The sequence below is a fragment of the Aulonocara stuartgranti genome (assembly GCF_965226115.1).
Source record: "Aulonocara stuartgranti genome assembly, chromosome: 18".
In the NCBI taxonomy this organism is placed as follows: Eukaryota; Metazoa; Chordata; class Actinopteri; order Cichliformes; family Cichlidae; genus Aulonocara; species Aulonocara stuartgranti.
Window position 1 is genome coordinate 34,876,360 of NC_138954.1, and position 21,987 is coordinate 34,898,346.

Genomic DNA, 21,987 nt, shown 5'->3' on the forward strand with positions numbered 1-21,987 from the left:
AACCTAACGTTAGCTCACCCTACAACATAGGGACCTCAAACACATTTCTCTCTCATGAGTAATGCAAGTACAGACAGAAACAAATACTGTTGCAATAGTTCTCTTCTATCAATGTTAAGTTACTGAATTTTCTCAAATTATGAGCTGGTTAGTAACATATATGTAGAGGGCAGGGTAGCAGAATCCCCATTCTATTAAGCAAATGTGGTTCAATATCCAGTCTCAAACTATATGATGAAATTAGCTCTCAAAAGTAGTGGCCCAGGAAAGGAAAACAAAGAGAAGAACCCTTCAGAGTCAACAGGCGTCTCAGTGTGGTAGAGGTTGATGTTTACCAGTCAGGAGGTTAGTGGCATGTTACCAAGCCTGAGCATTTGTGAATGTAAGACAAACAAATCTTGGAATGGAAAAAAGTGTTTGTATGAATGTGTGTGTGCCTGGATGAATACGTCTTGTAGTAGGAAATGCTCAGTTAGAGTAGAAAAGCATCATATGAGTACTCGTCCACTTGGGGATTCAATCCTTGGCTTGGCCAAGATACTAACCCCAAGTTGTTCACTGATGCATCCGTGGGAGTATGAACATGTGTAAATGTTTATAGAAAAAGTGCTTGTGTGATGAGCCATGTGGTATAAAGTGCTCCAGAAGAGTAGAAAAGCACTAGTAGCAGAACTCATGACCAAGTTCATCTGTGAGTTTTATCAGTGTACAAGATTCAATTATCCAATCAGTTGGAAAATTACATTAAATAGTTTTGTTTGTTTCAAATACATTCTGAATTGTACTGTTTCATTTTCCACTCTAGTTGAGCACTCAAAGTCCTTTATTCAACATGCCTCATTCACACATGCACGTGTTTTCTACCTAGCATTATTTTTCTTTCTCAGCAAAATCTTACTGTTTATATCTAACCCAGCATCTACAGCTACAAAGACAAACATTAAGAAAAGCACAAAGGAAATCATTATTTAACCTGCAAAAGAAACTCCCATCGGGTTTCTCCTCAGGCTTCACCAAAATAATGTTGAGTTAAAACAACCAAATGACAAGTATCACTTTCTCATTATCACTTTTTCCTCACATTCTAGTAGGACCAAGTTGTCACTGTAAGTTGTTTGAAATATATGCTCATATCTGGGTAAGAAAGGCCATTGTAAGTTTAAGTTACCACGAGATAGCTTGGAATAAATGCAAAAATAAATACAAATAAGTTGTTATGAGTCAGTGTCATGGAGTCATGTTTTGTACTGTGTGGTTGTTGTCTGTCACACCAGAGGGTGGCGTAGTTTGTGTTCTATGTTATTGATGTTTTGTGAGTTCCAGGTGGAGGCTGACCATTGGTGGAGCACTGGGAGAGGCCGGCTGTAAATGAGGACCCTTCTGCCCCTGGCTGCTTCCTGCTCCCAATGAGCTGTGGCTGTGTGTGAGACTCTGTTCTCTGGAATGAGAAGCTTTTGCTGTGTTGTGAATAGTTTTGTTGTAAATAGTTGTAAGTATTTTTACTCGGTAGCTGTAGGGCTGAGAAGCTATTTTCTCCTGTTTTTGGTTAGGGAGGCAGATAAGAGACCTGCATTTTCTTTTGGGTTTTCTCCGTGTAGGTGAGTCAGTTTCACTTCATTTATAGAGAGTTTTGTTTGTTGTTTTGGCCATGCTCACCCTGACGCCCGCTACCTTTTGGAATTTAATAAACTGACTGGTTATGTAACTCTGTGGCAGTTTTTGGTTTGTTTTCCTTGAGAGCAGGAGTGTGAGGACATTCTCTCTTTTCTTTTTATTTTCCTTGTGTTGTGCACCGGTTTCCCCTGGGCTGGGGTGTAACAAAGTTCACAGGTTTTAAACAGTTAGAGCTCTGTAAATGGGCCCCGTACTTGGATACATTTTGCTAATCCTTTATTCTGATGGACAGATTAACAACCTAACTAGAAGTTTCTGATCTTTATGTTTAGTTGGCCTGATCCACACCAGACACTGGTTCAGTGTCCAGGCTCTCATATAACTACTGTTAATATTTTTGCATTTTATATTCACTTTCAGTGCTGTGTCCTGAAATCAAAGAGATGGATGTTAATAGCTTTGCTCAAAATTCTAGTACTGCTGAAATGTAATGGGAAAATGTTGTTTGTAGTGTGTTTAACTATCCCTTTGATTAAAGATCTTGTATATACTGTAAATATTAACAACTTTTTGCATGTACCATTTTCTGTGGAGAAAATAAACCACAATGCATTAAATTGAAAAAAACAAACAAAACAAAAAAAGCTGACTGACTCACCTTTCCTCCTACAGTGGCAGACTTGGCATGATGTTTGAACACATGTTCAGGGTCTTTATGATACGCCTTCAAGAAGGAGTTGGGGGTGATGTTTCTAGAAGCAACAGATTTGCATGATGTGACAAATCAATGTGTGCAACAACTTCTACAAAAGGTATACTGAATCAGTTTTGACACATGTGAAACGCATTATTAAATATTTAGCTTAAGTTGTGGTATGCTGAAATCGCTGAGTAGTAATTAAATGGATCAGACATGTTGTTTGGTCAAAACAGGTCTCATGGCTGTGCAGCGTATATTTTAAAATAAAGGGGTGGTCTAAATTTTGTTTGTGAGAACAGTTTTATTTAGTTTATCGTTGTGATGTTCAGCATGCAATTGTTAACATTTTGCTGTCTATTTCAATCCAGTTACTGTTGATATATGAGGCAAATTGATTTCCTTTTGCTGCCTAAACCTAAAACGCTGAGAAGTCGTTTTGTAGAAGGTGGGAGGCTCTGTAACTGAAAGGAGATGATATTGAGAGTGCCATTATCTCTAGGTACAGCAGGGGATGGAGGATACAAACCATTTAGAGCACGACATGAAGTGTATGCTTTTTTTGAATGATGAAGCCTTTTAACCTCAGGGTTCTTAATCCTTTTGAATTTGACAAGAAGCAAAAAGTGTAGCTGCCAGACTGAGTATGTAAGGTTTAGTGCTAAAAACAAGATTAAGGAAAACTATGTATCAATTAAAGATGGCAAAAGTGAAAAAGATGTTTCCTCAATTTACAATTGACACCAAAATCTTTTCATATAACAAAACACAGTGACAGATAATCTGAATTTGTTAATGAGTAAAAAGGACAGAGGGGATTGTGATTTGTTTATAAACAGTTGTGCTGGTAAGTTTACATACCGTGGCAGAATTTGTAATTTTTGGGCCATTTTCCAGAGAATATGATTGATAATACAAAACTTTTATTTCAATCATGATTAGTGGTTGGGAGAAACCATTTATTATCAAACATACCCTTTTTAAATCATAATGACAACAGAAACTACCAAAATGACCATGATCAATGTTTATATACCATGAAAGTTTTAATAATAACGGTGACCAGTCCGTGATCTGTTTCCTTGTAATTAGTTTGTGTGTATAAAACGTCAGTGAGTTTCTGGGCTCCTGACAAACCCCCAGTGCTGCACTGATGTTGGATTCTGAGCTACAGGGAAAGCAAAAGAATGATCAAAGGATCTGTGGGAGACGATAGTTGAACTTTATGAAACAGGAAAAATGATATCCAGCAGTGTTCAAACAAAGAAGTGGAAAAATTCTTTTGTAATGGAAACAAACATTTCAGCCAAAACTGCCACAAAACTTGTTCGGGATGCAAGAAAAACCCCCACAAATAACTTCAGTTGACATACGGGACTCTCCGGGGAAAAAAAGTGGATTTCAAGATACATAATAGGAAGCACTTAAAGAAAAATGGACTGTGTGACATGAATGATGGACCACATAGTTGCAGTTTCGACACTTCATTATTTGGTTGCTCTTTTCTCTAACACTCGGCCGCAGCTTTTCAGCTGCTAGCCACACACAAAACAACAACGCATGTCCTAGTACATTCTTTAATAGGGGAGACGTAATTGGCTGATGGAGCTCCAGTGTGTCTCAGCCTCCCTGCAAGCCACACCCCGCCACATACTCCCATCGCCCAACCTAGCCCGGGGAGCCGTCTGGCCTAGCCTATTCCATCCCTCTGCGGACGGTAAGTGGGGACTGGCCATGACCATCTGTGTCCCGGCCCATAGACCAGCAGCAAGGATGAGTCGGATCAGGGGGCCGACCGTGTACCCAGATCCTCCTTTTACAGAAATAACAGCCTCTAAATGCTTCCTATGGCTTCCAATGAGAGTCTGGATTCTGGTTGAAGGTATTTTGGACCATTCTTCTTTACAAAACATCTCCAGTTCAGTCAGGTTTGATGGTTTCCAAGCATGGACAGCCGCTTTAAGTCACACCATAAATTTTCAATAATATTCAGGTGTTGGGACTGAGATGGCCATTTCAGAATGTTGTACTTGTTCCTCTGCATGAATGCCTTAGTAGAGTTTGAGCAGTGTTGAGGTTCATTATCTTGTTGAAAAATCCGGGCCTGGCGCAACTTCAACTTCACTGATTGTGTGAATGTGGTGAGGCATTGTGTTCCTGTTTCTCTTTAAACTTTATTCTTCTACCTTATTCTAGTTGCTCCGTTTCTTTGCCGCTTAACTACTCCCTCAGTTTTCAGCCGATTGCCACCATTCAAATATTTAAACTGTTCTGCTATTTCTGCTAATGCCAGCTATGTCCTTTGGTGCTCACAACTTTTCTACTTTTTGAGATATTAAGCTTTTTATGCCACTTTTTGGCCCATTTGATGAAAGAGACCACATTTTCAGTGTGATCACCAGTTTAGCTTGCTGGGCTGAGCCATGTTTTAGCTCAGTGAGATAAGCAGCCGTTTTCAGAGCGGGAGGCCAGGGTTAGAATCCCGCTTATGGCAACATTTTTTTCATTAAACAGTTCAAGTTTTTTAACTCTTTTCAACACAAATTCTACCTTCTTCACCCCTTTTCAGCTGTTTTCAGTTCCTTCGCCTCTTTTTAGCACAATTTTCAGTTTCTTCATCTCTTTTTTCAGGACAATTCAGCTTCTTCTGCGCAGTGCACATTTTTTCTCTCATCATATCTTTGTTTTGGGACTGGAACTGGTTTGGCTCAGTGGGATGAGCAGCTGCCGAGAGACCCAGTGATGAAGGTTCGAATCCTACCTGTGGCGGTTGCCGCACATCTTCCCTGCTTGCATGCACACTGCTTTCTTGACACTCTGCAGTGTACCCTTTCAAATATAGCCATCTTCGGCAAGCAGTTCAGCTTCTACACATCTGTTCAGCAGATAATTCTGCTTCTTCAGCTTTTTTCAGCAGATTCCACTACACGGCATTCACACTGCATTTTTGCAGGAAATGCAACTTTTTCTAATTCTTGATTCTGTCACTGATCTTCTGCATCACTTTCCCATACAGCATTTCCTTGTGCAAAGTGCACTGAATAGTTGAACGATGCACAGTGACACTATCTGCAGCAAGATGATGTTGTAGGTCTTTGGAGCTGGTTGGTGGCTTGACTATGACCATTCTCACCATCCCTCGCCTCTGCTTATCTAAGATTTTTCTTGACTTGCCACTTCGGGTCTTAACTTGAACTGTGCCTGTGGTCTTCAACATCCTCACTATGTTCCTCACAGTGGAAACTGACAGCTGAAATCTCTGAGATAGCTTTTTGTATCCTTCCCCTGAACCATGATGTTGAACAATCTTTGTTTTCAGGTCATTTGAGAGTTGTTTTGAAGCTCCCATGTTGCCACTCTTCAGAGAAGATTGCAAAGAGGAGAAAAACGTGTAATTCAGTACAAAAGAAATTTCAGCTCTCACAAACTATTCCAAATTGCAAAACGCTTACCTATGTCTCTAACAAAACCACTCTAACTTTGTAAAAATAGGAAAGATTTCTGTTTTTCACTATCTACTATAGAATTGATTTGTTTTTTAAACAACCTAACTCCAAAGAGTCTAACAGACACATTTCTCACTTTATCATATAAAAAAAAAACCCAGTTAAATATGTAATGTTTTTTACACTGACAGAAAGGGGAGTGTCACTGGTGCTGCCTGCTTAAGATCAAAGTGGGCTGCATGTGTACATGATGTAAAATTAGTTTAACACCCCTGATTGTTTGTGTTGTGATTATAAATTTTTATATAGATGGTTTCACCCAACCCCTAACCACGAGCGAGTAAAAAGTTTTCCATTAGCATTCATATTCTCTAAAACAAAAAATGGCCCAAAAAAGTCACAAATTCTGACAGGGTATGTAAACTTATGAGCACAACTATGTAATTGTGTATATCATTCTCTTTACCACCCTCACCTAATATCCTCCAGGTCATAGTAAACATTGCGGGTGGTATCTTTGATGTAGATGGCCATGTTTGGAGACTGCAGCATCTTCATGGTGAGCTGTTGAGGGAAAGCGGTAACAAACAAAGCCCGAAGAGCATCCTGATTGCTGATTTCTGTGGGCACCCAGACTTGCTTTGTTTCCTCCCCATACTGCAGGAACAGCACACCTGACACAACACAAACAGGCAGGAAGAGGGGCCATCAGTCTGTGTCAGAACCGTACAAAGAAACATCTTCAAATCTTAATACGCAAACTGATGAGTGGCAGCTAAAATAAATATTTTTGATGTTTATTTTAATATATTTAGCCATATACAACATAAGAATGCTAATCCACAACAAAATCTTTAAATTAAATAGGGTACAGGTGCTTGCTTCTCAATGGCTTATGAAGCAGACAGCTTATAAACTAAACCTTCAAGCTCCAACACAAGAGCTTGCAGGTGAAGTGTGAAGTATGAATAGATTCATGTTGAGAGATTATTTAAATCCCAGTGATTCACGAGCTATCCTATGCACTCAATTTGTCTCATATGCATACTGTCATGGTCCACATGACCCAGCGTTTTGTGTTTCATTTTGGTATCATCTTATGTTTTGTATTAATTCTTAGGGTTTGGTTCTTGTGTTTAGTGTTTTAGTGTGCTCCCTCCTGTGCTCTGTTCGTGTCCCTGAGTTAGTGTTGTAGAACAGTTTGTGAATTTCCTGTTTTACTTTGAAGGTCTGTGTCTCGTTGTGTCTATTAGGTTCAGCTGTGTTCCCCTCTGGTGTGTCATTCCCTAATTACCTTGTGTGTTTTTACAGTGTGTGCCTGCCTGTGATCCTTGTCGGTTCGTCTGTGTTATTCAGTGTTTCTCCGCGTCTCTCTGCCCTGCTTCCTCCGTGTCATCTCCGTGTATCATCCTGTGTCCTTATGTTTTCAGGGTTGTTTATTAGTTTTTCCCAGTCTAGGCTTTAGTAGCTCCCTGTTCCTTATTTCCTCTTTTTGTACTTCGTCGTCACTGTAAATAAACACTCACTCGCACCCCTGCCAGTTCGTGCATTTTGGGTCCTTTTCTCGTAACACCATACGACTGCTGCCCCAGCCGTGACACATACTTAGTTACGGACCTACAGGCCTTTTAGCTGTGAGATGACTGAGCTAACCACTGCAACACTGTCTATCTAACAGAAATGCTACTAGGAGAAACCTCAGCAGTCAAATTAGCTGCCAGGATTAATGTTAATTCAGTTGGTAACTTGATAAAATGAAACTTGTTTTAAAGGGATTTCTGCAGCTACAACTCTAATGCCTCCAACTGTGTAATGCTTGACACGCTTGATTAGCAAGCAAAAGGTTGCTGGTTTGATTCCAGTGGGGGACACAAATGCCTTTATTTGTGTTAAGAAGAAAATCGGATGTAAAGTTCTTCACCCTTGTTCAGAACTGTAGTATCAAACTTGTTCTTGAAAAGCAGTACACTCTTTCCCCCACTCTACAACACTGTGTTAAACAGTCTGGTTAAAGAATTAATACATATCCTGACTTCTACAGGTATATCATCTGAAACATCTGCCTTTCCATTTTTCATCCTCTTCATAGCTGCCCTCACTTCCCACTTACTAATCCTCTCCACTTCCTGATTTATTCATTTCTCCCTAGTGCAATAGCAGCATGAAACCCTGTGTGAGAGGGAAGGGGCGGAGCATGGACAGCGAGGTTAGGAGTCTCACGGTTTTCTGACCGTGTGCACAGGTAGTTCTGGATAACTGCTTATTTTTTGGAACTTCCATGCTTATTTAGGAAGGAGTTCATTGTTACATCTTCAGTTTGTAATACATAAACAGTCTTCAAATCATAATGCAACTGGAAGCATTTCTTTTGGAAACCAGGAACACAAGACTCCTTTTTTAAACTTTGTTTATTGGAAATTACCCTACATAGAGTTTCAAAAGTTCTGTTAAGTGACGTGGCGCTAAACAATTGAGACTCTTAAAAACAAGTTATAACATTTTAAAGTGGATACTGAAACGGACTTGAAGCCAGTGTTAGGATGCCAGTATAGGTGTAATGTGATCACACCTTTTCTTTCCTGTCAAAAGGCAAACATCTGCATTTTGAACACTGAAGTAAGAACTGATCAGAGCCAACATATAAAGAGTTACAGTAATTAAGATGACAGGTAATAAAAGCGAGGCAGGCCTTCACCTTACTGAGGAGCCTTAGTTAAAAGAAACTTGTCTTAACAGCTGAGCTGATCTGTTTATCAAATTTTAAAGCACTGTTGAAAGTCACACCAAGGTGCCTTGCAACCAGATGACAGTAAGACACTAAAGGACCAATAGCGCTGTCATACCCATGTAACAGATTGGGTTGCCCAAAAGTTTATTTCCTCACGACTGTACATCTCTGGGACAGTTCACTAGTGCCTGGTTAGAAATATGGCTGTTGGTTTGTATACGCAAATACAAATGTATTTGAACACAGTGTCCAAATACATTTGGACACTAACTGTGTTCAAATGTTTTTGGACATTGACACAAGTTTTGTTTTTTTTCTGTTTACTGAAACATATTCCAATTAGAGCTGGGCGATAGAACGATAACGATATGTATCGCGATATAACTTTTACTCGATAGAGAAATTAAGCTATCGCGATAGACCTCGCCGCTCTTGTCCTCAAAGAAAAAAAAAAAAAAAAAAAGGTCAGCCAATCCAAATTAAGTAGCGCAGAGCCGAACCAATCACAGCCGCAGCGTCACGTCGCGTGACTTGTTACGTACAGCACAAGTGCCAAGCCGCACGTGTGTTTGTTTGGGAAGCAGCCAGCGGGTAATGGAGGAAATGAGTGTGCCGACTAGAAAAATCAACCGAGCGTGACCGAAGAGAAAACAGATGACGGTTCCAATGCCGGAGAGATTGTCGAACGGAAGAGCCATAGAAGTTCCGTAGTGTGAAGGTATTTCGGCTATTTCAAGTCTGACAAAAAACAGAGTAGCGTGCACTGTAAATTGTGCCGAAAGCAAGTCTGGAAATACAATAAACTGGTGCATGCGTCACACTGTGCGCCACGTTATTGTTTCGGTGAAATGAATTTCTACAATACTGTTACTGTTAATTGTACTCTCTGCAGTGTTTAAATGCTTACATATACACACAGTTACTGTCCGTCCACACTTACGACTCGGTTCTGCTTCTATGCCCCAGCTTTGTTTACTTTTTCCACTTCTAGACTTCTGATTGGCCAACATTTCGGCACGGTTAGGAATCTAGCGCCACCTGCTGCTTTGGCATGTTCATAGCAGCGTTTTCCTTCATTTCTGCCTTTATGTGTGGACGGGATTATTTTTTTAAAACGAAAATGGAAAATCTCAGTTTTCAAAAATACCCGTGTACGTGTGGACGTAGCCTCAGTCTCTGACTGGAAGCGCTAATTCTTCATTCGGCTTTTGTCAGACTAAAGTAACTGTTAAAACTGTTTGAAAAGCTCAGCTATACAACAAGGAGAGATTGAGAATTTCCTTTTAGTTCTAAGTTTATTTGATATTGACAAAAGTTAGTCAGTTTTGTCTGTTCTTCTGTAAAACAAACTAAGATTTATTTTTAGAATTTAATATTTTGTTTCTAAGTGGAATTGACAATTTAGTCTGTTTTGTTTGTTCTATTTTGAAACTTAAACGCTTTAGCGGCTGCCTTTTGTGTAGTTTGCAATATTTGGCTTTATTTATCTGAAAAAGTCTCATGTTCCTTAAGTACATCTACCCTGTTGAACTTATTATGGGAAATAAATATTTAAATAAAAACAAGCTGCTGATTATTTCACATTTTACTTGTGAGCAACGGCACATTTAAATCTTACAAATATAGTTATTTGGCTTATATCGTGATAGATATCGTTATCGCCTGAAATGAAAAAAACATATCGTGATATGAAAAAATCTCATATCGCCCAGCTCTAATTCCAATTATAGTTATATAATGGGCATGGATATGTTTACACTCTCAGCTTTCATTTAAGTCTACACTCAAATTGGATGAAGAGTTTAGGAGTTTCAGCTCATTAACATGTTCCACCCTCTTTTTACAGGGACCAAAGTACAGTGGCCCCTCATTTATTGCGGGAGTTACATTCTAAAAGTAACCTGCGATAGGTGAAATCTGCGAACTAGTCAGCTTTATTTTTAACAATTATTATAGATGTTTTAAGGGTTTAAAACCTCTCACTACACACTTCTCAGACAAGCATGAACATTTTCTCTCTAGTTTAAACAGCCTCAAAGTTCAAACCTTTGTAGAAAAATAAGTCCAGTATTATAGAATGAAACCAAACATCAAACCCTGTTTTCAGGTCCAAAACATGGGAATAGAGCAACCATTGATTGACAATGGTCTATAGCCAATCAGGACGCAGAACACAATGCGCTGTAAAAAAAAAAAAAAAAAAAGAAAACAAGAAAGAAAAAAGAAAAAAGAAAAAAGGAATGCAAAATTTTAGGAAACTAATTTTGCAAGGCCGCAAAAGGTGAACTGCGTTACAGTGAGGGACCAATTGGAAAATTTACTTAAAGGCTATTTCATGGGCAGGTGTTGGCAATCCCTTCATTATGACATCATCAAATTATCAACTGAAAGCTGCTGCAGTAGAGGCCTGGGAGAGTCAGGAGGAAACTGACTCAGTTTCAGGAGGACATCTAGTGATGTCCATGAGTTCAAGACTTAAGGCTGTCATTGTCAGCAAAGGATTTTCAACCAAGTATTAGAAATGAACATTTTATTTTCAGTTATTTAATTGTCCAATTACATTTGAGCCCTTGAAATGAAGGGACTGTGTTAAAAATACTTTAGTTCCTCACATTTTTATGACATCTTTTTCAACCCACAGAATAAAAGCTAAAGTCTGCACATCAACTCCGTCTGAGTTGTTTCATTTAAAGTTTATTGTGGTAATGTACAGAGCCATGCACACCACTGCATCCTTATGCTGTGGTGTTCCTCAAGGCTCTGTGCTTGGCCCAATGTTATTCTCATTATACATGCCCCTCTAGACTTAATCTTTGAAAAATATAACATTTGCTCCATCGTTGCACTGCTTTCTCAAGTGCATGAGAGAAGTCAGAGAATTGCTTTTGGGCAATTCCCTTATCCTGAATGAAAAGAAAACGGCAATTGTAGTGTTTGGCAACCATACCCCATGGGACATATTAGCTGATACCTTTGGTTCCTTTGTCACTTCTCTCTCTGACTCGGTTAGTGACCTAGGTGTCCTGCTGGATAGCTCTTTCAAATTTAACAAACAAGTGTCCTCAGTAATCAAATCTAGCTTTTACCAACTGCGCCTTATTGCTAAGGCTAAGCACTATGTCCCTCATAAAGATCTTAAAAAACTCATTCATGCTTTTGTGACATCTAGATTGGATTATTGTAATTCTCTCTACATTGGTCTTCACTCTGCTCTCCTTCACAGACTTCAGCTTGTCCAGAATGCTGCAGCTCGCCTCCTGACTGGTACTAGAAAGCATACCTCTATCACCCCTGTTCTTGCTGATTTGTATTGGTTATCCATAAAATATCATATTGAATTTAAAATATTGTTGCTCACCTTTAAAATTATAAATAATTTAGCCCCTAGCTATCTGGTCGATCTCCATAGTCCACATGTCCCTGGGCGAGCCCTCAGGTCTTCAGCCCAATTACTCCTGGCTCAGCCTAGATCTAGACTTAAATCTAGGGGAGACCGTGCTTTTGCCCTGGTTGCACCTAACCTGTGGAACGACCTTCCCATTGCTATCCGTGCGTCAGACTCCATTTTATCTTTTAAATCCAGTTTAAAAACTCACTTATTTAACCTAGCTTTTCCATCTAGTTGGTGTCCCTATTTTATATTTGGCTCAATTTTTTTATCTATGTACTTTATCTTTTAGCAATATCTGCTCTTGGTAACTTTATTCCTGTATAATTAGTGCACTCAACCTGCTGACATTTGTGGTACTTTGTTAATCGTCTTTTATTTAACCATGTCTTTATTTTCCTGTTTCGATTGTAAAGCACTTTGGTGTACCGCTGGTTTTTTAAATGTGCTATATAAATAAAGTTGTACTGTATTGTATAAAATCAGAAAAAAATTGTCTCTGTTCAAATATATTTGGTCCTAACTGTATATCTGGAGGTCATCTGCAAAGCAATGAAAGGACATTATGCTTTTTATAAATGGACCCCACGGGGAAGCAAATATAAAGAGAAAAGAATGGGCCCCAGTAGAAAACCCTGAGGTACTCCACAGTAGAGCAGGGCGATATGGCCAAAAATATTTATGCGATAACGATATAACTGATGATATAATTGATGTGAGACAAAATACAAAATACAACTCCACAACTTTACTAGCGCAAAAAACCCATCCATTTATTTTCTATGCTGTTTTTTTTAATGTGTGTGTGTGTGTGTGTGTGTGTTTATTGTATCATTATGTCTTCTAAAAGTAAATGTTTTAAAGAGAGATGGAAGTGATCTGGGAATATGGTATTTTATCATAAATTGGATCCTGACAGCATTTTCATGACCATATTTTCCATACAGCTTCTGCAGGATATTCATATGTGTTGTCCAAATCAGTTAAGAAGCAAACTGTTTCATACAGTGTTATTGAACAGATTTATTTAGATGTGTCTACATACCTAACGGCCAACCTCTTGTCTGACCACTTGAGCGGCCTACAGGTAGACTTGCTCTAGCCTTAGAGCCCCTTGTAAAGGCAGCAGATAGGGGTATCATCTCTCCACCAGACATGCTACTTGAAACCAGCCTGTTCTGCTCTTTCACCAAGTGTGGGACACCAGCACCTTGGGGACTGTCAACAAACCAGGGACTCCTTACCTGGATTGAAAGAAAAAGCAAAAGGATTATGATTATGGGAGAGAGGAGAAAATGGTAAAAAAAAATTATTAAAAGTGCTTCCACTACTAATCAAATCTTATGTTAAGGGACATCCATCCATCCATTCGCTTCCGCTTATCCTTTTCAGGGTCGCGGGGGGCGCTGGAGCCTATCCCAGCTGTCATAGGGCGAAAGGCGGGGTACACCCTGGACAGGTCGCCAGTCTGGGGCGACACATAGGGACAGACAACCATTCGCACTCACATTCACTCGCACATTCACACCTAGTGGCAATTTGGATTATCCAATTAACCTATCCCCACAAGCTGCATGTCTTTGGATGGTGGGAGGAAGCCGGAGTACCCGGAGAGAACCCACGCAAACACGGTGAGAACATGCAAACTCCACACAGAAAGACCCCGGCCTGATGGTGGAATTGAACTCAGGACCTTCTTGCTGTGTGGCAACAGTGCTAACCACCGTGCCACCGTGCTGCCTCATGTTAAGGGACATATATATCCATATATATTAGGGCTGTCAAAATTAACACGTCAATGCAGCTTAATCCATCATCATGACTAATCTGATTACATTTTTTTATCTTGGCACATGCGCAAATGGGCAGTTGATCTGGTAGTAACGGCCAGAAGAACCAGTCAACTCAATATGGAAGATGATAAACAGCACATTGGCTCGTTTGATAGAAAATTTTAATTAAAACAACAAGACAGAACAGTTGACCGACATAAAGTACTATGCACATTGTGCAGGAAGTTATTTTCTTTTTACCGAAGCACTTCCAGGGTAAAAATATCACACAAAGCATATGCTACTCGGGGATGCTGCTAGCACTTTGGCTAACGTGTCGCCCAGCTTGTGGCAAACCACTCTCACGGAGCATTGGGGCCTCAGTAAGTCTACCTCAGACAAATTGACAGACACAACTGGCAAGTAGATTGCACCAAACTGCAAAACTATTAATATCGTCGAGGACACAGCCCTTACAAAGGTTTTGCAAGTTGCCTTTCGAGATGCATTGTACAAGGCTCCAACAACAAGCACAATAATGTCAAAAATTAATGGGCTCTAAGACACTGGAAAGGAAAAAACAAGAGAATTTAGCTGCAGCCAAACATGTCACCCTGTCAGGTGACTACTGGACAGTAACAGTAACTATCTTGACATTACTGCACAACTAATTTCTGCGCATAGGAATTAAAGTCGCTTGCATTGAGAATAATGAAGACAGAGGAGCGTCACTTCGCAGAGGCATGTGCTGAACATTTCTTAACAATGGCATGTGAGTGGGAAATTGAAGGAAAAATCACAACTGTAGGGATTGATTGTCCACGAAACTCAACAGCTGCAGCTAAACCTTTGCCATTTGAGCATATGCCTTGTTGCATCACTGTGAGTGTTGGTGACAGTGGATTTGTCCAGGTTTCAGAAAATTGTTGGTCAATTCAAACATATTCCAACCAACGTCCCAGAGCTGGAAACACGACAAACAACCCTGGGGGAGCAGAAGGAGCCATTGATCCAGCAGAGCCACAAACTTGTGATGCTGATGCCACAAGAAAGAAATAATTTTTTTTTTTTAATTAATTGATTAAAGAAAATCCATTTCTTGTTTTAATAACCATTTTGTTCTTCTTCCATCTCTTCCTCTGTCTGTGTGTTTTCACTACAGGTATGTAACTGAGATTCTGGGTGGGGAATCCTATATTTCCTGCTCAGTGGTACTGCCTGCCCTCTCCCACTTGCATCATGTGATGGAAACCTCTAATGATGACTCTGCATATGTAACTAGGTTTAAAACAGCATTCCAAGAACACCTAACCTCCCACCAAGAAAACTTTATCAACAATGATTGTCTCAAGATTGCCACAGCTTTGGATGCTCGATGGAAGTGCCTCCCCAAGAGTGACAGAGAGAGGGTGTGGCCCACACTTGGAAGACTGCTGCATGATCAATCCCCACCTCAGACTTGTGAAGATAAGCCACCCAAGAAAATGAGTCTATTACAGATGAATCAGATGAGGAGTTTCTGCCTGACAGAATCATGCACTTGATTCTGTAGCTCATTCAGGAGCTGGTGACAAGCTGGCACTGCTGGCTTGCAAATATCTGGCCACTCCTGCAACCACTGTTCTGTGTGAGAGACTGTTCTCAGTTGCAGGCAACACTGTAAATCAGAAGCGGTCAGCTCTCCTCTCGGACAATGTAAACAAGTTAGTTTGTCTCAGTAACAGGGCCACATTAATGTGGATAAATGTTTGCAGAAAGTTTTTTGTAAACATGAATGTTAAGATGTTCAATAAACATGTTCTGTAGGGCTGTTCGATATAACGATCTACAGGGTGGGCCTTTATATGGATACACCGTAACAACATGGGAATGGTTGGTGATATTAAAGTCCTGTTTGTGGCACATTAGTATATGTGAGGGGCAAACTCCTCAAGATGGGTGGTGACCATGGTGGCCATTTAGAAGTCGGCCATCTTGGATACAACTTTTGTTTTTTCAATAGGAAGAGGGCCATGTGACACATCAGACTTATTGGTTCACAAGAAAAACAATGGTGTGCTTGGTTTCAACGTAACTTTATTCTTTACCGTCGTTGTTGCGAACCACAACGCATAAAAACAGGCGCTTGTCCGTCCGTAGTGTGGTTATATTAAATATAAGAGAAAGAGAGAAGTTTAAGAAATGAATATAGTCACTACAGTGACATCAAAACCATGAAAAAATATTGCCGTAAAGAGTTTATTTTGCGACACCACGAAACAAACGACAGCGTAAAATGAAACGATAGACGTTTTTATATCGTCATCCGATATATATCGTTATATCGAACAGCCCTACTCCAGAGTTCACTTTTTAATTTACTCGATTACTTCTCCACACTCTGGACTCTTTGCTCAGTTCAGCTATGGTTCCCCTGTTGCTCTGTATGGACAGCAACCCATGCATTTCTCCATGTAATCTGCTCTGTCATGGCTCAATATTCCACCTGAGATCTGCTCAGCTTGCAGTACTGATTCATCTTTTATCTAGCTACAGTCCATTAGCTGCTACATTCACAATAATGGTGTGATGTTGTCTGGGCGGGCCTTCCCCACACCGGACCTACATGAAGACCGAAAACAAAGAAACAATGTATGTATGCACAATTAAGTTAATTCATAACTTAATGAATTAACAACATAATAAAACATAAAGTAACATGTGACTGAATATTTGCTTTAATTTGCTGAATGTTTGATTTTGCTGGCAACATAGTGTTTACACAAAGAAACCTGGGATAGTCAGTGCAGCAATGTTATTCTGACAATAGCAAATCATAGTAAATAAATATATGGAGAGAATAATGTGCTTAATGTGCAAAAAGTCAATACTTCTGGGACAAGTTGAAAGTTTTACGACTGCTCATCCACTTTGTCACACAGGGCACCAGAACCATTGTCTCCTGTGGGCTGCAAGCTGGGGGCCTCTATGGATTGTGTGTTAGTTTATCCAGTAATTGCCAGATGACATTGGAATCTGGGAGTTTAGAGGCTGGGTCAGCTCAATGCCTCTCCTTTGTGTGCCCCTAGCTGTTTCTGGGCAGGGTTTTTGGTGCACTGTGTCAAAGCAATCTGGGAAGCCATAGTTTACTCTAATGACTTATCTTAGGAGACAATAGCGATTATGTGGCAGTATGCAATGTATTTTCAGTTGAAAACATTGGAAGCCAACACTATCATGCTGCAGGTACTGGGAGTCTCCCTACAGCCTAGAAGCTAGTCTCTGGTACCTTCTCAGTTTCACCTGGACACAGGTCCCGGTTCCCCTCCAAAGCAGCACAAACAAAGTCATAACACAAAAGAGAAAAAAATATCAAAATTGACAAAGGCAGACCACATAAAACTACATTGTTGGCTGCATACAGTTGTTATCTTATGTTAACCCACAATCGTCGAACTTCTTTCATCTACGTGAAATTCTCAGAGAGTGAGAAGAGGCTGCAGGTCAGACTCAAACCCTGAATGCATCTCTTAAAAATATGATGAGGGGGGGGGGCAATGTTATTTTTGTATGACTGTGTTATGAATGACTATTCTATTTTAATAATCGGATGACTGCTCAAGATAGGAGATTAAAATTTTAGGGTCCACGAGAGAGAAAAGCACACCAGGACATCAGAGGAGACAGAATAAGAAATACATAAAACATCATTAAAAAGTCTTGTAAGGCAAGATTCCCTTTTGTAATGTGATTTAATGCTATTTTAGCATGTTTAAATAATTTGGGACTGAACCTTTCCACAGAAAAGTGTTTATAATTATTAAAATTCAATAGAATAAAACTTATAATAAAATTCAATGCAAACAAAAGAGTAGTCTAGAAGGAAGGACATAATGAAGGTTTAACCATCAGTCTGTCTCTCTGACATTACAGGAAACAACCTGCATTCCAGCTGCATCATCAGCAGGGCACACAGCCAAAGACATAAATCACACAAAAACACACAAAGATAATAATTCAATATGACCAATAAGAGCTTGTGGCTTTGTGTTTTAAAATTTGAAGTAAAAAATGGCGGATATAATTGCTATGAGACTGTTAATATTCCAAAGGTGTGATATTTCGATAGCGAATAATTACACAATTGTTTGTTTGTGAATGGTATGTTAGTTTGTGCAGAGTCTCTAATGCCCATAGGTGTAAATTTGAAGAGAGACACATTTAAAACACACCGCAGCTTCAAAAAGTCTGAAAATAAAGTAGGTTGAGAGGACAGTAATGTCTTACTGCCCCTGTGCCCCCCACTTACTGGAACAGAAAATAAAAATCTCCCCATACAGCTAACAGCACACTGCAATAATCATAATCCCGGCTCACTGCTTCAGCAGGCTGTTATGGCTATTATGACTCATCTGAGCGCAAACAGACATCCCTGTTGTCATTACAGATCAAACTTGTGAGGAATGCTCACCATTCCTGCGCAAATGTGTCATTTTTCTTAATGCCTGCGTGTGGAAAATAGATATTAGGAAACAGCGTCTTCAGTTCTTTTAGTTCTTTCACCTGGTGGACTCTTCGCCTACAACAGCAGTGCTGGGTCAGAACGGATTCCACCCATTGAATCCCTTAAATGATGGTACCTTTCTGTTTGTGTTGGCTCTCGTCACATGCTGACGTAACAAACAGTGACAGACATCTGGCGCAGACGCTGAATAGCCCGCATAATGAAGGCTAATGTAAAGTTCATATCCTGCTAATCGCTTTGGCTACTTTTACACTAAGTTGTCTTTTAAGTAGTAGAAAAAGAGCGGCTCAGAGGAGCTGTTGGTCTTTACAGATAAATTAGAGGAACTTACCTGGAGGAGATGCTTGGTGTCAGCAGTGCGGTTTTAGAGTTTTAGCACTTCCCAGGTAACTTAGCTCTAAGGGTCAAAATCAAGTCCTGCGGTTTCACGGCAGGTTTAAGGTTCTTTTCTCGGACTTTTGAGACGTCGTAGTTTCTACATGCCGCATGTTTCTCTGCTTGGATCAGGTGCACTGACAAACTCCACCCCTTTCCACCCGTTGCTGTTTCAACACAACTCCACCTTAGCAAATAATGCTGGCTGTACCGGTCTAACTGGGAGATCAGTAGTACTACTCGTGAAATTTATGACAAGCCACAAGACACCTCATGCCCCTTCAGCATTACCACTATAACAACACACATACATCGTTTTAGAAAAGAAAATGCAAAACAGTAACTGATAAATGTCTGTCAGCAACTCATTGAAATCACAATGTGAAAAACATGTTGATAAAGCTTAGAAGATCATTAAAATGAAAACAGGTTGTTGCTGGCCTTAAAATGAATAAAAAAAAGTCATAAATTCACTCCACATTTCATTTTTCAAACACTGCTAATGATGAACAAATCTTACCTGCTCGTTTGTGCAGTCCTGATGTCCTATGATAATGGTTTTATGTTGAGGATATTTTTGCCTCACATGGTCCAGGACCTCTTTCTTCCTCTCCACATGTGTGTGCTGCATTATGAGGCTGTCCATCTGGCTGTGTCTGCTGCTGCTGTTATTGGTGGGGTAGCTTCGAGGTAAGGTATTGGGAGAGCATCGATATGGACTGTAGGAGAAGTCAGGGTTAGACAACAGGCTTCTGGAGGTGTGTTCTTTCTTCTGTAGCAGACAGTCTATGCTGTTGTCCCCCACAGCAGAGGCAGAAGAGGCTCTCGAAGGGGAGATACTTGGATCTAAGTTGGAAGGATGAGAGGAAAAAGGAGTGATGGTAGAAGGAAGTGCAGAGAGAACGAAGATTTACAGGAGAAAAAAACTTATATGACAGGATGACTTTTTTCAGTTCTCAACTTTGAATTTTCAGTGTATCAGAGTTGATCGCTACCATTCTCAATCTAACGCTCTTCTGTAGATTCTTGCGTGGTGGTGTCTCTGTGGTCTTTTTATGTCTTTCCTCAAATCTCTGTTGTGGGAATGGCTGTAGCTCAGGCAGTTGAACAGGGCATCTATTAATCAAATCCCTGGCTATTCCAGTCTGAAAGCGAAGTATTTTGGACCATTTTTCAGGTTCAGTGCCCTAAATTAAACACAGAGAACCAGCTGCGCCTTGTAATTTTTTAAATGTTTGAAACACTATTATTTCTCACATTTTGTTCATTCAACTAATAGTCCTAATAGAATGTAATATTTAAATTATAGTTATCCATTATACCCTGCTGCTTCCTTATGTTCCATCCTTTCAAAATCTTTCCAGAAATAAGCAAACAGTCTCACTGAACTAATATACGATGGAGCTAAAGGCGCCATATGAGCGCATAAATTGTTGACTTCAGTCAGGTTTTTTAGTCTTAAATTGTGATTAGCTTCACTGATGACCTATGATGCCTCTATGAAATTTGTTTACCAATATGACAAGAGGTCAAGACTAGAGTAGATTCAGCAGAGACCTTAATTCAAGTTCAAATTTTATTTGTCATATACACAATCATACATAATACAATATAAAGTGAAATGCTTGTTGCTGTGCAAAGCCTGACCTTAAAAAAACTACACATAGACATAAAAGTAAACAAAACGAAACTAGAAATGAAACTAAACTAACTAGAAATTTGCATAATATACAAATTTAAAATTCCAAAATTAACAGTAAAAAATTACAGTAAAATTGAAGGTAAAAAACAATATTTAAAAAAATAGAACGTGCAAAAAAAGTAAATTTAAGAAAATATAAAAGTGTGCAAGTTGAGAGTGTGCAAATAAACAGTGTGCAGTGTAACAGTTTGAGGTGGAATAAACTGTTGCTGATGTATAGTAATGAGAGAGAGAGTCCAGTCCTACACCTGATTCAGGGACCGAATAGCCTGAGGGAAGAAGCTCCTCCTCATTCTCTCTGTTTGGCCTCCTCACTGTTGAGGTCTGGGAGGACTTCAGGCGAGCAGGTGGAACAGACAGAAGGGAAGCTGAAAATGAGTGGCGTGTATGAGGGGGTGAGCACGCATGGAGAAGATCAGATAAATATGGAGGAGCAAGGTTATGAAGTGTTTTGAAAGTAAGAAGCAGGATCTTGAAATTGATATGGAGGTGAACTGGAGCAGATGGTGATCTGTGAGTAAGTAGTTAAGCAAACCAGAGAGATAAGAGGTTAACCAGGTGAGTGGTATGTTACTGATGCCAAAAGATGTTAATCTATGAGGAAGGATACAGTGACAGACAGTATCAAAAGCTGCTGTAAGGTCAAGGAGAAAGAGGATAGTGATGAGTCCAGAGTCAGCTGCAAGCAAAACAATCATTTGTGGTTTTTACTAGAGCTATTTCTGTACTATGAAATGAATGATCACCAAATAGAAACTGTTCATACAATTTATTTCTAGTGAGGTGTCTATGAACCTGTGCAGCTACTATATTTTTGTGAATTTTGGCAAATTTGAGGAAAGGCAAATTTAAAATTGCTCTACAATTATTCAAATGGGCAGTGGATTGAGTTTACGCTATGATAACTTTTACTTACTAATAATAGAAGATATTTGAATTATTATAGGAAGTTCAAAACTGGATAGAGAAGATAACAGTTGAGTAGGAGAAAACATGCAAATAGAACAATTGACCACAAGAAGAGGGCAACTGTGAAGATTAACAATTTTGGTATTTAAAAAAGTCCATAAATTTGTTACAGACTGCAGCAGAGTGGGTATGTATGGCAAAGGTATCTGGAGGTTTAACAATATTATGTAATATAGAAAACAAAGTACGAGTATTTTCATCAGTGCACTTAATAATAGAAGTGTTGTAAGATGATTTAGCATGATAAATAGCTTCTTCATAATGTTGTATATGACTGAGATAGATATCCTTAAGTCTTAAGAATAGTACGTCCATTTTTGCTGAAGACACATTCCAGGTGGCGGCCAACAGCTTTGAGTTGGTGAAGTTCAGATGAATATTAGGAGGCAGAACGGGAAAAGGAAGTTCTTCGACTTGAAAAATATAGTAGCTGTGCAGGTTCATAGACACCTCGCTAGAAATAACTTCAGAATGGAGGAATGCAAGAGGTTTAGTCATCTGTGGAAGCTGAGGCATTTAAGGTTGGTAAATGACTAATGCAAACGCCTTACCTAGCAGACAATTTAAATACAGGTATAGGTTCAGAGAATAAAAAAACTTCTCTAACTATATTAAGCAATAAGTATAGAGAGAGAGCAGCAGCAGCCAAAATGCGCCAGCGTCCACTCAACGCTCTCGTGTCTCCACAGAAGATCCAAGCGGTCAAGGAATGACCATTTCCCACCTCCTGAAAACAGCTTCAACGCTTCCTCAGCTTTGCTAATTTTTATCGCTGTTTCATACGAAACTACA

General features: G+C 39.6%; 1 protein-coding gene and 1 long non-coding RNA gene across 6 annotated transcripts in view; one reads left to right on the forward strand and one right to left on the reverse strand.

The window, feature by feature from the left end:
• Window positions 1-18,732, reverse strand: part of LOC309694157 (uncharacterized protein) — a 70,386-nt gene extending 51,654 nt beyond the window's left edge. For all 3 annotated transcript variants that reach the window (XM_082513978.1, XM_082513977.1, XM_082513976.1), the window contains exons 1-4: window positions 18,481-18,732; window positions 12,919-13,117; window positions 6,233-6,431; window positions 2,273-2,366 (exon numbers count right to left, since the gene is read on the reverse strand). In XM_082513978.1, the coding sequence (XP_082370104.1) occupies window positions 2,273-2,366; window positions 6,233-6,431; window positions 12,919-13,030 (405 nt within the window). In that variant the 5' untranslated portion in view covers window positions 13,031-13,117; window positions 18,481-18,732. The remainder of the gene's footprint in view (window positions 1-2,272; window positions 2,367-6,232; window positions 6,432-12,918; window positions 13,118-18,480) is intronic.
• Window positions 1,401-16,254, forward strand: LOC309694206. 3 transcript variants are annotated; one of them, XR_014272816.1, is made up of 3 exons: window positions 1,401-1,598; window positions 2,287-2,426; window positions 14,808-16,254. It is a non-coding gene; the product is annotated as an uncharacterized lncRNA (long non-coding RNA). The 3 variants fall into 3 exon arrangements; XR_014272817.1 differs by lacking the exon at window positions 14,808-16,254 and adding an exon at window positions 11,709-12,253; XR_014272818.1 differs by lacking the exon at window positions 14,808-16,254 and adding an exon at window positions 7,907-8,052.
• Window positions 18,733-21,987: the final 3,255 nt, after the last annotated feature.